Here is a 15,730-nt window from a genome sequence, read left to right as displayed (position 1 = left end):
ATATCTGAAAAATCAATATATCCGACTTCCGACTGATTTTGCTTGATCACATCACATATGACCTTCAAAGTGTTGTTTATGTCAAAGGGTAGATGTGGGTAATGAGCAGGGTTGTATTTCTTACATGAAGAAGCAAAATTTAAGAAAATTACCATTCATTTTCCACCCACCTTATCTACCTGCTGATTGGTTACAAGACGACTATTATGATTTTTTGAGCCAATCAGCAACATGGTAAGAATGATGGTAGGGTTGAAGAGGATTAAGTTTACATATTTAGAAGCTGTATTGTAATTGAATACCTGAGTGGAGGAAGGGCCCAAAAATGAGTTAGACCCAGCATTTTATTGCAAGCAGACTGTTCTTCCTGGTGTGTGAAAGATGAGCCAAATTGCACTCTCTATTCTTCCACGTACACTTAATCATAGTTTTCATGGAAGAAAGGCCCAACTCCATGGAGTTGGGCCTTTCTTCCACAAATATTGGAATAAAGAGGAATTTTGTTCACCCATGAAATCTGCTTTTCACTACAATAAACTTTCTTGCTAACATATCACATGCTTCTACTTGTGCAATTAATGGATAATTACCAAATTTCTGTAGCTATTTATAACATATCTGCTTATCGAACTGGCACTTGCAGTATATTAGTGGAAGAAAGGCCCAACTCCAGCTCGTATTAAGACCTGTGCCATTGCCATGGAAAAATCATATATAATTTCAAATGTATGTAATACTGCGGGGAGGAGATAAGTTTAAGTGACCGCTTATGGGTTCGAATTTCAACCAGCCTAGTCATGAAGCTCCCGTGGCCAAGTGGTTAAGGCATAGGTCTCGTAAACCTGAGGTCCTGGGTTCGATTCCCAGGCGGGATCACTTTTCTCCTTGTCTCCTTTATTATTTGCGACGGCGAACCTGATGAAAATTAATGTTTATTTATATAATTCCCGTCGATCATGCCACTGTTTTTACGTGTAATACTGTATGCTCATGTAATAAAGGTCCCCTGAAGATGAAAACATTCTGTCTATAAAATTTTTTATTTAGTTTTTTCTTAATATCTCAAAAACAGTTTTGATGGAGTTGTGCCCTTCTTCCACTCAGGTATTCAATTGATCACTCAGATTATTATATCATGTAATTAACCTATCAGAATCACTGTTAGAAAGGCAATACTTCATAATGGGTTAAGCAATGAGGTATATAGGACATTTATGGAATTTGACCAAAGTTCTTATTTTCATATCTAATCTACTGTGTGACCAGTTTGACGATAAATTTTTGTCACTTTGGTGTTTGGTACACCTACATGAAACTTTTGTTCTACAAGATTTAAAAATCAATAAACATTAAATTTATAAGTTTATAAGTTTATAAGTTTATTTTCTTTGCATCTCTATTTTACAGTATTCGAGGACTTCAAAAGAAGGTAGACCCCAATACAAAAGCCATTGAAGCAGCCCAGAGTGCTACACCAAGCACGGAAAATGCAACCACAGACGACGCTAGCGAAACCACACAATCGGAACCCACCACTAACGGGGAGGAGGCAGCGAGGTAACCGTGTGTAGCATCATGTAGCGATTCAAAGACTGGGTGATAAGTCGTGTTTCACCAATACGGATGAGAAGCGAAGAGCTCGATGCTGATGTCATATGTCACATGAGGCTATTCTAGTTGAAATCAATGCACCCCCTGTGGAAGACATGTTCTTAATTGTCCACACAGGGAGTGTAGATGTCAAATGGAGTCACCCGTTTAGGTAACCCCATTTGAAATTCACACTCCCTATGTGGAAGATTAAGGTCATGTCTTGCATAGGGGTTGTATGGATTTTAACTAAAACAGCCCAGCGGAAGGGCTTCTCTCTGCTTTTATCGCTCTACAAAGAACAATGGGGGCGTAATTGGTGCTGGATATATACGTTATTGTTATTCAAATAGCTAGAAAATTTAGAATTGGATCTATATAGAGAGATGTAAGAGCCAACTGGAGTGCAACCAAGTAGAACCTCTCCAAAGGATTTACACCCAGGCTGTTGCTTTCAAAATTGTTCGCTATAAACGGACATAAAATTGCACTTTGTCAGATTTTCAAATTTCACAATATTGCAACAATGCACTTGCTGTTCTTCTCTGAACATTCAAAAACTTGAGTGGATGGACATTAATATGCAATTGGGAATTATCGTAGTGCGTAGTCTGCTATTGCCAACTGGGCGAAAAATGATATCTGTAGATCACACAAGTAGCCTATCAACATGCAGCACTGCACACAAATGGTGCGCTTACATGGCAAGGATTTTTGACGACAATTTCAGCTCAATTGTGACATCTACTTGTTTGTATTCACTACGCAAAGTAGATCGGATCTTAAAAATGTTGCCTATGCTTCTCCAGAAACTGTGAAAGTGGAAAATTTTCACAGGAACATAGATTTGTGTGCTTTTCAGCACAGCTACAGTGAATATATAACCCCACAAATATGTTCTTTTATGTATAGGTAGCAGGTACACCACACATGAACTGTATAAGATGCTTGCGTTATGAAATTTCAGTGGAGTGGCTTGGTATATAGAACAAGTGCTCCTGCTATAATGTTAATGGTTGAATTCAATATTGTATCCTAGTTTTAATGTTGTTGTTCATAAATATGCCAAAAATTTTAGCAATACAATGTCCTCCAAATGTAAAGCAATGCAAACTCAGTATACAATATGTGCCCATATCCATATGAATTATATTGTAGAGAATCATATTTTTTTTGTGTATTAAATAGCTTGTAATTGTACCATTATATTACGTTTAAAGAAGCGACTTGCGCTGCTCAGCCCTCAGGTAGATGTATGTATACTTATTCACTCGGTCGGACAATGTTGTTCCCTTCACACAAGTGCACATAGCAATCAGCTCAACCAAGGGGAATTGTACATGTGCACAATTGTTTTGCAAGTTTGTTTCCCTTGTGTGATGTCAGCCCGACCAAATGAATGATATTTGACACAGACTGCCTAAAAATGAAACATGGTTGTTGTCAATCATCATCAGTCGGCTGTGGAGCAGGCGACTACTAGCTTTCTCCAACTAATGCGATCTTGGGCAAGCGAAACAATTTTGTTTGGCTGCAGCATCCTTCAGTATCTCCCAGGAGGTGCTGGACATACTGTAAGTACAGTGTGCTTGGCCGTCCGGTTTCCTCTTCCCATATGGTGGAATATTAAGGGCATATTCTTTCACAAGCTCGTCATCTTTAAGATGCAGTACATGACCGAGACATTTGAGTTGATGAATCTTGACTCTGGCATTTTTAAGTAAAGGCCCAAAAGTGGGGGAAAACTGTTCTTTTGTTATTGTTGTTGTTTTTGATTTGCAATAGAAAAATTCAGGAATGTTACCTTTCATGTTTTAACAACCTATAACAGTATAACGGAGCAGTATTAATTTGTACATTTTTGTAGTTACAATTATTCCCAATTCGATGTTTTTAGTCAGCATGATGGCAGAAAAAAATTGCACAGGGAAAGAATTATTAATCTGTACTAATGTATTATGTATCTGAAGGTATCTATGCCCTATGTGTAACAAATGTCTGATTTTGTTATGCCAGTAACACAGACTACTACAGACTATTTGCAAACAGGTCAACGATCGGCCCTCATGAATATGCGAAAATTCACAGCATACAAAGCACAGGTACTTTGGTTGTTTGCAAATAGTCAGTAGTAGTCTGTGGCTAGTAACCTCTGAGCTTAAGTGTTTATAACAACCAGTAACAGCAAAAGTTCCCCCTCCCTCCAACTTAAAGCACCCTTATATAAAACACAAAATGTGTTGTTGAAACCATGGTCTGCCTGTCATTTAGGACAGGAGTTTGCTCCTAGGATAAGCAAAATTTATCCTTATGACATATGCTAAATTCTTAAAAGAATGCTTGATTAAGTTCTGTGAACTCAAAATAGTCCAAAATCAAGGCTATAGCAATAGCTATTTGAACTTAAAGAACTCCCAGAAGGGGTAGATGTCTGGTTTATGTTTTCAGGGTCAATATTTGGACATGCAGTTTTGTTGAAAATGATGGGCGCTTGTCAAATCCTAGCTATGAACCTGATTTCAAAAATTAAGATCTGTAGCTGTTTAACCCCATGAGAACTACCTGCCGATTGGTCAAAGAGAATTTTTCATTATCAATGGGCCTAATCAGCAACATTGTTAGAATAATTTCACCACACAAAAAAAATTGGGGTGAATTATTTGCAAAGCTCCATTCTGATTGGTGATTAAAGTGAAGACATGTAATTGACCAATCAGAGGCAATGTTAGATCAGCAGGTAGTGCTCAGGGGGTTAACATTTCATAATTGAATTTGAATATTCACCTGTTTTTGTTGGTAAACATATCATTATATGTTAAAAAATGTACCTGTAACTTTTAAAATTATTTAGTCAGCTGAATATTATTATAATTTATGTTTGTGAGAATAATAATTTACATTAAATGTTTGGTGATGATAAAAAGTAAGCGTTTTAATGATTGCCATAAGATTGTATTTAATTTTGATGGAATATTTTATCAGATCGTATTTAGATTTAAGAGAGTCTTTAGTTGGTTGTATATTTACTGCCAGTTTAGACACTAACTATTGCTAACAAAGTCACTGCCATTTACTCTTTGTTATTTTCCTTTTCACATACTTAATATGATCTAGTTTATGAAATACCCATTATACATCTGGGTAGAGGAGACCTGTCGCACCAATTGACTATTCATCAAGTTGAAACCTGTATGCCCCCTTTGGAAAAAAACACGGATTTAACCGCGGTTTTAACCGCTTGGCAGAAACAATTCTTGCCAGTTTTTTCCTGCAAAAACTAAAAAAGTGATTTTTAGTTCATTTTTTTCCTCTCTAAACAAATGATTAAGTTACAAAAATAATTTCCTGAGTGTAACACGGCCAGATTTTGTAATTATAAATAACATATTAAGAAATTAAATGCATGTGTTTTCATTGCTCAAGTGAATTTAACCGAAATGTAGCATATATCAAATTCAAAACTTTTTCACTTTAAGACTTGATGAGACAAAAATATGTTGAATGATTCTTTAAAAGTTGAGTGCTGGTTTAAACCAGGCAAAACTGGCAACAACAGGTTTTTGCCAGTTTTTGCCACTGGCAACGGCAAAAACCGAACCCTGTTTGGAAGACATGACCTTAACTTGCAACACAGGGAGTGTTGAATTACCTGCATGGGTGACTCCATTTGAAATCTACACCCCTTGTGTGGGAGATTAGGGTCATGTCTTCCATAGGGGGTGTATGGATTTCAACTGGAAATAGCTCAATATGTCAGAGTTGATGTGCACCAAACTTATTTGTTTTTGTAGAGATTGGATATACCACTTTTAAGTAAAACACATTTGGTTTTTAATTTTGAGGTGATGTGTGATTTGATAGTGTGTTGTTGCTATGGTAACCATTCCATTTGTCCACCTACCATGCACCTATTATTGATTGTCCTAGGCCTGTTGTTTTCCGAAAGTTTCTCATCCTTCGTGCCTCGATCTCGTCTCACAATGCCTTTTAGCATAAACATATAAGTAGATATATGTTTGAAATATATTTTATATTATACTTCATGTTGTTAGCAGTAAAAAAGAGTATTTTGGCTGTGTGGATGTATTTTAGGTTGTTATAGTATTATAGCAATGATGACATTTTTGTTGTAAAATAAGCTACCCATACACACCTGCTATGGAAGACTTGACCTATATCTTCCACACAAGGAGTGTGACTTTCAAATAATTAAGAGTTACCTGAATGGGTGACTCCATTTGAAATCTACACCCATTGTGTGGGAGATTGTAAAGCCATGTCTTCAAGAGGAGGTGTATGGATTTCAATTGGAATAGACCAGTATACGAGGGGGTATCAAAAGGTTTTTGAAATCACCTAGAAGTGAAGGAGCTATATCGATGAAATTTTGTCAGTGTAATCACCGACCATCTACCACCACCTGTAAAGAAAGTAAACATAATTATGAGACCATTTTTGGACCATAATGTACATAAGGTAAAATTTCATCGCTATAGCTCCTTCATTTCTGGGTGATTTCCAAAAATTTTTGATACCTCTCGTATTACCTTTTTTTCTTTGGTGGTGTATGGATTTCAATTGGAATTGCTCAATCCACTTAGTATATCTTAAAGTTTTGTTTCCTTGATAATTTCTGCATATTCTCTTCTGTTGCTTATGTTCAAATTGCTTTCACAATTTAATGAAAATGATAATTGTGCATTTTACGATGTTGTTTTCTTCAATAAGTTAACTACTGTAAACTACTTGCGGGTATTTAATTTCATGATTTACTAATCGCCATTAAATTTCACAAACCCAGAAAATGAATGTTAGCAAAATGCTAAAACATAAATTTGCTGGCATTTGTATGTTGTGAATCAAGTCTTACGAACTTAAGTACCTCGCAGTACTCAACAGTATTGGGTTATTTCGGTTGAAATCCATACAACCCCTATGGAAGACATTACCTTAATCTCCCACACAGGGGGTGCCGATTTCAAATGGGAGTCACCCATTCAGGTTACCCCGTTTGAAATTCTCACTCCCTGTGTGGAAGATTTAATTAACTCTCTTCACGTGGGTGTCGACTGCAGGCGACACATTTTGAACAAAATTCAAAATTTCAGAATTGTAGATTTTCATTACCATATTTGGAATAAGCATGAATAATGCATTAAAGTGAGTACAAACAAGCCTAGTATTGGTTCAGTACTTCTTTAGATAGCTCTTGATATTTTGAGAAAATATTTGAAAACTTGGACTTTTTATGTTGAAGCTTATGGCTAGTACGCAGAGCATTAAGCTCAAGTCTTCCATAGGGAATGTAAGGATTTCAACGAAATAGCCCATTATTTTCCCCATGTGATGATCAATGTATATTTAAATCAGCATAGTCTCGTTTCTCATTTTGAAATTGTGTTTCATGAAGTTTAGAACAAAAATTGGCTCTTTAGTAAACTGTGTTTTACGTTAATATGAAGGAACATCGTTATCTAGTTAATTTTTAAAGCAACCCTGTAAGTTTTTTTTCCATCTTATTTTATTACAGATGTGAACCTATTATACAGGGTGCGTCAATGTTGTGTAAATCTGTAAATTTTGACGATTGAAGAGGTTGAAGTTTCAGTTATTGAAAAGCAATAATCGATATATGTTAAAGAGATGTTGTAAAATGAGTTTGTTAGTTAGGGTTATTGATTCATAAGATATGGTGTAAACAATTGACCTTTTCGGTAGATCCCATAAGCCTTTGTTGGTTGATTTGAGATGTTATTATTTGACATCACGCCGATGTGCACATTGTTTAAGGAACATCGTTACTGCGCATTTCAAAGCTGTGAGGTGCACAGTAATGATGTGCACATTGGTGTGATGACATTACAGGTCTAAAAAAAAGAAAAGCGTAGTGATTTATAGTGCGCTACGCACAGGCACAACGCCTAGACGTTGATCCACAAGCCTCAGCACACTTTACCGCAAAGGCTTATGGGATTTACTGAAACCAGGGTTTTCAGGCTTTTGTTTGAATTCAGGCTTTTCTGTAGTCAAGATACCCAATTTCTTTTATTATCAGCCCGTTTTAGGGCCATTTTGGTCATTTTCACACCGTTTTTCAGGCTTTTGTCAAAAGTGGACTTTCATCCCTGGTCAATTGTTTTCAGTTCTTTTGTTTTCAGCAACATGATCATAATGGGCTATTCCAATTGAAATCCTTACACCCCCCCTGTTGAAGATATGACCTTGATCTTCCACACTGGGTGTAGATTTTTAATGGAGTCACCCATTTAGGTATTACACCCAATTGAAATTCACACACAATATGTTGAAGATTAAGGTCATGTTGTATGAATTCAACTAGAATAGCCCATTTATCTCTGAATTCCTTATAAAGTCGGTGACTTGCATATGACTTAAAAAGAAGTTTTCAGAGATATTGACTACATGATTTAAATTTTGTTATAATGGACACCATCCACATTGAAAATAAATGTATTATAGCTGACAATTGCACCAATTTGCTTGGATCTACTGAGGATAGGGTAGGGCTCTCTCATCTTACTGAGGGTGGTTGTATTTAGTGTGGAGTTACTGTGGTAACGAGAAGTATCTGTGTTTTATTTGCTATCTTTCTTGTTGGAGGTGTCGGGATCAGAGGGAGCTGACTTACATGTTGTAGGAGTGTAATAACCCATCTTAATTATATTTAATGGAATCATTTGATAATTTTACGATGATTCGTAATTTGTGTTTGAATTTTTTATGTGTTTTTTTAAACTAGGAACCACTGATTTGAATGAATGACTTTCCCCCTTGTAGGCTGATGTTAATTGAGATACTTAACGAGTAAATGATCGTATTGGAAGTATAAGGAAAAGTAATGGGGTTCAAGCACCTGATTTAAGTGACTGACTTACCCTATTGTGGTAGTGGTATTGTCCTATTGCCCATTGAGTTACTTAATAAATTTGGATGTTCCATTGTTTGAAGAGGTTTGATGATAAAGTGCTAGAAGGAAAGTATGTGCTACTGTGAACAATAACTCTGAAAATGTTGTGTTTAGAAGTAGGTGCAAACGCAGACTGGTGAAATTATATGTACTCATGTGTATGTGAATTAATGAAAATGTGTGGAGGCTAGGAGTGCATGATTTAGCAAAATTGAAATTTGTTAATTGAAGTCAAATGTGAAATAGCAAAATGTTTGGAGAGAAATTAATCCGTTTGAAAGCCACATCCCACTGAGAGAGACTTTAGAATTCCAATCAGATTCAACAAGTAATTCCACATACAAAAGTCGATGTGTGGAAGATATTGGAATTCTTTACCAAATTTGAGCCCAAAAATTGTAAACAGTAACCAAATTTGATAACTTTCAACAATTTTCAACAACATAGTGTGGAATTGAGATGGCAGTGACATCTTCCACATGGGGTGTGGATTTTAAATGGATTAGTCCAATGTATAGAATGAAGTTGACAGTGAATTGTAATAATGGAATAAGATGTTTGAATCGATGTGAAGTTTGTATATTGCTATTAATTGAATTATGTGTAATTTTGAATTGATTGTCTCTTAAGCTGAAATTTAGACAACAGGACAAAGGCTTATTGCACCAATAGGTACCATTAATGCTTTAAACAGTGATACATACAAGAAAGGAATGGCCTGTAAATGCTTGTAAGCATAGAAAAGGATAAATCAGTGGAAAACATTTTTATGGTAAAGATTATTGAGCTGGATTAACGGAGATATATCCATATAAAAGAGGTCTGTAAAAAGGCGAGATAAAGCCTGAGGTCTTTGTGGGTGTAATTCCGTCAGAACTGTCACATTTTCAGTTGCCGCAGTGACTTTCAGTTTACAGCCTTCCGCTTATGCGATTACTAATCACTAGCTTTATTCAGGGTTTATATTCCTTCTCGCCATTTTCTGCAGAAGCGCTGACGGAAATTATAGGCATCATGTCTGTCGCAACAAAAAAATCACCCATAAAACATTAGACTATGTAATGGCCTGAAAATTTACTCTACTCCATGATACATGTTGTATACAGTATTATGGTTAATTTTGAAGTGGAGAATCTGTTATTCCAATTATTCGAAGTCATATTTACTATCTCAAATGAAATGCATTGAAAACAGTACCAACATGCAAGTACAAGTACTAATAGTAAGGCAGCCATGTTTATGCCATGCATATTTTTACTAAGCTTAACAAATATATTCTATAAATTCACACCAATGTATATTCCATCACACTAGATTTGTGAATGTTGAATTGAGATGGTAGTATTAACGTCCATTCCATGATGTAGATACCTTGCGCATGAAATTCAATTGTTAAATTAACGACAAATTTTCACAGCAAATTCATAACATTTTTTATGAAGAATAAACCATCAAAAGAGAACCAAAAAGAGGATGAATTCAAGTAAAAGCTTGCAACATTTTGGTGTATAGGGATGACTTTAAGAATCGTCGTTGGGCAGGAAAATCCTGTGTCATTGGCCCCTGAATATGTTTAATGCAAAACCTCCTATGAAAGCTGTTGGCAGTTTTGTTTTAAACATGTTCAGGGGCCATAAGCACATAGGTTTTCTTGCCCAATGACAGAATGCAGTATCTGTTTTGTAATGGGCTATTCCAGTTGAAATCCATATACCCCCTGTGGAAGACATGACCTTAATCTCCTACACAGGGAGTGTCAATTTCAAATGGGGTTACCTGAATGGGCAACTCCATTTGAAATCTACACCCCCTGTGTGGGAGATTAACGTCATATCTTCCATAGGGGGTGTATGGATTTTAACTGGAATAGCCCAAAATATTACCTTCATGGGAAGGCAAAAGTACATACATGTATATAGTTGTTTTGGCCGAAGTAAGGAGAGAGCTCATTGCTGTGCTATGGTTTTATGGAATTGAATTGAAAAGATATTTTTATGTAAAATATTTGAAAGTGGTCGTGATTGTTTGGTCAGTGGTGAATTATATTTTCAAAAAATTTGCAAACCTATCCTTGACGAGTTCTGTGTTCATTAATCGATGTGGCTTTTATAGTACATATTTTACATAACAATGCCACTTATAGGATGTTCTACCGTAAAACACAGATGATAAGCCTTGGCTTGTTTATGCTGTGGCATATATTCATGGTTTTACGGTATAATCTTAGATAGTCATCCAAAAACTGGACTACATAGATAACAAAAATTGTATTTAGCTACCGAAAAGTAAATATTTACTTTTTTCCAATATATATTGACAAATAGCATAAAATGATGTATGCGGGTGTATTTATAGTAGGACCATTTGGCAATATCTATATATCGTTGGAGCAAGGTGGTCGTAACTGCAATAGTTGCCCTATAGACATTTGACAATTTCTGCATTCTATCTTGTACAGGTATGACACCTGGCAGCTATTGCAGATAGGACCTCCTTGCACTAGTTAGGCAGTGATGTCAATGCGTTTATGTGCTTGGGCGTTGACAAATCGCTCTTGTACGCATGCGTGCACGCTCAATTAACTTTACGCGGGATTCTATATTGCGACCAAAAAAACTACGCACGTACATAACTGCCAAACTAAAGGTGAACAAAAGAATATATACATGTAGGTCTCTTAAAATTTCCTGGTTTCACCTGCTCACAGTTAAACTGCTGAATGTGCATGGGTAAAGGTGAAGAGAAGATTTGAATTGGTCAACACTTCAATAGGCCTATATATGGATTCAACAGGCCCATATATGGATTCAATAGGCCTATATATGGATATTGCCAACCATTTGAATAGAATTCCTTCCTTGATGCTTCCCATCAACCAAACCAGGGGCTGCTCACACAAAGACAACATACGTGCCTAAACACATCTTAGCCCTCTCCACGCGGGTGTCGACTGCAGACGGCAAGTTTCAAGATCTCTTTAAAAATTCAAAAATGTCAGAATTGTACATTTTTATGACAATATTGGAATCAACATGAAAAATGCATTAAAATGAGTACAAACAATTGGTTCAGTGGCTCTTGATAGCTCTTCATATTTTGAGAAAATATCTCAAAACTTGGACTTCTTATGTTGAAGCCATATATGCCTAGCATGCAGAGCATTAAGTCAGTGTGTATCCATGGTATAAGATATATTCATGAGTTAGACTAGTGTAAAGACTCTGTTGAGGAATTAAGCAGCTGTATAATCCTTCAGTAGAATATTTCTGTGCTAGGCTGTGCTCTTGTACACAAAGGTTAAATCTGTAAGGCTCCAAATTCAACATGAAGACTGGTGTGTTTGGGAAGTATTGTAAACTTCTGTGAAATGGGGTATTCTAGTTAACATCCATACACCCCCTGTGGAAGACATGATCTTAATCTTCCACACAGGGAGTGCAAATTTCAAATGGGGTTACCTAAATGGGTGACTCCATTTGAAATCTATACTCCCTGTGTGTGAGAATAAGATCATGTCTTCTAATAGAGAGATCTGGATTGGTTACTCCGTATAAGCAGATACCTGCATCTCAATAGAGGGTGTATGGATTTAAACTGGAATGGCCCAATGTGGCCCATAATGTGGTATAATGTTCCATCCACCCACTGACCCTTGGTACGGTGCATGATGTGTGTGATTACAGTGATTATAATGATGATGAATATAATGATTACGATGAAGAGATTATGCAAAAATAAACTGTTTACTCTTGTTCCTCCAATCAAATATGATGTTTCTTTTGTTTTATTGCTGTGGTGATGAGAATGATTATGTACCTATATATTCAGATATGCTACCTTTTTTGTGAGTCTCAATTCCGACATTTTTTTTCAGCCCGTTTTGGTTTTTTTTAAAACCTCCATTCACATGCTTTTTCAGGTTTTTCTCGCATGTTTCAGGTTTTTTGAGTGAAACTGAGTGGCATATCTGTAGATTGTTATCAAGGCTGTCAAGTCTCGTGCATTTGGGCACTTTCTCACACCAAGGTTGCAAAATCTCGGACATTGTCAACATATAGTTTGAGAAAATGTTTGTACCACCCCCAGGCACCCTGGCGAATACAAAATGTGATAACAATGAACAATTTAAGTTGGCAAGCAATATTTATTTCCCTGTTCGACAGTATCTCACGCTAAGCAATTCTGAAAAGTTGACAGGCCTGATGTTACTTAAGAGTTTGGCAGAATGTTGAATAGCGAATTGTCTCTTGTTATGCATGAATTCTCTTGAATGGTAGGAGTGAAGACGTAGGACAGGATCAGACGACGCATCACTGCACCGTTAACTAGCCATGCATGCCACCCTCTTTAGCTCACTTATCATGCTGAATAAGTTTATCACTAAAATAATTGATGCTGCTCTCTACCGTCTAACACCAGTCCTCTATTTTAAACGAACTCATGTGTAACATTAATTTTAAAAAGATGAATCGCCATTCGTCATTCTGCCAAACTCGTAATAATATGACCTTTTTGAGAATGCTGTGTTGGAATAAACTGCCTATTAGTGGCGATCTTTGCTGCTTACGAAAAAACCCACAATGTTACTATTTATATGCTGGTAGTTTAGGATACTTTCATTTTGTTGTTGTGGCACCTGTGACTTTTACAACGTGTCACATTAAAAATGTACGCCTAAAAACGAAGTAAAATCAAAAGCTTACCCTTGATTTCGTTTTACAGGATTCCCTCTTAACCTTTTGTAAAATTTGCATTAGTTTCAATTCAGCAGTAGATAGCTACTTCATCAATACCCTTATCAGCAGTAGCTAGCTACTTCATCAATACCTTTATCGGCAGTAGCTAGCTACTTCATCAATACCTTTATCGGCAGTAGATAGCTACTTCATCAATACCCTTATCGGCAGTAGATGGCTACTTCATCAATACCCTTATCAGCAGTAGATAGCTACTTCGTCAATACCCTTATCAGCAGTAGATAGCTACTTCATCAATACCCTTATCGGCAGTAGATGGCTACTTCATCAATACCCTTATCAGCAGTAGATAGCTACTTCATCAATACCCTTATCAGCAGTAGATAGCTACTTCATCAATACCCTTAGCAGTAGATGGCTACACATCAATAGCCTTATCAGCAGTAGATAGCTACTTCATCAATACCCTTATCGGCAGTAGATAGCTACTTCATCAGTACCCTTATCGGCAGTAGATAGCAATTTCATCAATACCGTTATCAGCAGTAGGTAGCTACTTCATCAATACCCTTATCAGCAGTAGATAGCTACTTCATCAATACCCTTATCGGCAGTAGATAGCTATTTCATCAATACCGTTATCAGCAGTAGCTAGCTACTTCATCAATACCCTTATCAGCAGTAGATAGCTACTTCATCAATTACCCTTATCAGCAGTAGAAAGCTACTTCATCAATTACCCTTATCAGCAGTAGATAGCTACTTCATCAATACCCTTATCAGCAGTAGATAGCTACTTCATCAATTCCCTTATCAGCAGTAGATAGCTACTTCATCAATACCCTTATCAGCAGTAGATAGCTACTTCATCAGTACCCTTATCAGCAGTAGATAGCTACTTCATCAATACCCTTATCAGCAGTAGATAGCTACTTCATCAATTACCCTTATCAGCAGTAGAAAGCTACTTCATCAATTACCCTTATCAGCAGTAGATAGCTACTTCATCAATACCCTTATCAGCAGTAGATAGCTACTTCATCAATTCCCTTATCAGCAGTAGATAGCTACTTCATCAAAACCCTTATCAGCCGATGATAGCTACTTCATCAACATCCTTATCAGCAGATGAAAGCTACTTCATCAATACCCTTATCAGCAGTAGATAGCTACTTCATCAATACCCTTATCAGCAGTAGATAGCTACTTCATCAATACCCTTATCAGCCGATGATAGCTACTTCATCAACATCCTTGTCAGCAGATGAAAGCTACTTCATCAATACTCTTATCAGCAGTAGATAGCTACTTCATCAATTACCCTTATCAGCAGTAGATAGCTACTTCATCAATACCCTTATCAGCAGTAGATAGCTACTTCATCAATTCCCTTATCAGCAGTAGATAGCTACTTCATCAATACCCTTATCAGCAGTAGATAGCTACTTCATCAGTACCCTTATCGGCAGTAGATAGCTACTTCATCAATACCCTTATCAGTAGTAGATAGCTACTTCATCAATACCCTTATGGGGGCACACCACTAAATCCTTCCGCATTTGGTGTAACCTTGTATAGTTCCGGTTAAAAATAGCGCCTGAGCGAAATGTATGAGCTTCTCGAGGGTACTAAATTTAAGTGAATCGTGCTTGTTTTTATGAAAAGAATAGAGTAAGACCTCAACATTAAAAAAAAAAAAAAAAATGTTTCAAATCGATTGTGAATTAGTGACAGGCTGTCGGAATAATATCAAGGCCGGAACTGGTAAGGAGGCGAAATTGTCGGCTGAAATTCGTGAGGGCGCTGTTCAGGTGCCCGTAACTCAAAAGTTCGACTGGCTTGGTCACAAAAAAGTAAATTTTATTAAATTTTAGACTTTATACTTTAAGAAAATCCATACGACATTTTCTCATTTTCGGAACTAAGGGTAGAAAAACGAATTTACTTTCTTGTGTTTTCACGTGTATTTCAATGGGACGATTATTTAGTGGTGTGCCCCCTTCGAAGGCGCTTTTTTCAACCGGGGCTATATTCGGCTTTTTGATAAATGCAGCCAAAATTAAAGTCGGCTCTTGTTTGAATTATGTTAATTTCGATTTAAATTGATAGTTCAGATGTTAATGTGTAATTTTAAATCGAATAAGATGCAAATCGTGATCTATATAATTCCGTTAGAGGGCTTCAAAGTTGAACAAAATGTCGAAATATGTGAAAAAATAAGATTTCTGCGATTTTAATTGATTTGGTTTGAAGGTTATAAATCTGCACGGGTCCTTAAACTCTCCCAAACTTGTCTTTATGAGGGGGGGTAATTATTACACAATTTTTAGCTACTAGACCCTTGCAATTAATTATTAACGTGACTTTCTTTCATTTAAAGAAAAATTGAGCATTTAGCGGTAAAACTAGGTAGGCCTACAACACATGTTTTGGGTATAGACCTAATGCGAGATTAACGTGCTTTTTTGGCTAAAATGTGGCAAAAGCGGCATTTGCCATTTTCGGAAAAACGCTC

The 15,730-nt window shown here is 36.6% G+C and overlaps 1 protein-coding gene across 1 annotated transcript in view; it reads left to right on the top strand.

Moving 5' to 3' along the window:
* LOC140168519 (clustered mitochondria protein homolog) overlaps positions 1-12,284 on the top strand; it is a 97,892-nt gene extending 85,608 nt beyond the window's left edge. Inside the window, exon 28 of the mRNA XM_072191922.1 lies at positions 1,408-12,284. Within this exon, the coding sequence (XP_072048023.1) occupies positions 1,408-1,561 (154 nt within the window). The 3' untranslated portion in view covers positions 1,562-12,284. The remainder of the gene's footprint in view (positions 1-1,407) is intronic.
* The last annotated feature ends 3,446 nt before the right edge of the window (positions 12,285-15,730 follow it).

This window comes from Amphiura filiformis, chromosome 13 (genome assembly GCF_039555335.1).
Source record: "Amphiura filiformis chromosome 13, Afil_fr2py, whole genome shotgun sequence".
In the NCBI taxonomy this organism is placed as follows: domain Eukaryota; kingdom Metazoa; phylum Echinodermata; class Ophiuroidea; order Amphilepidida; family Amphiuridae; genus Amphiura; species Amphiura filiformis.
This window is presented reverse-complemented; position numbering and strand designations above follow the sequence as displayed.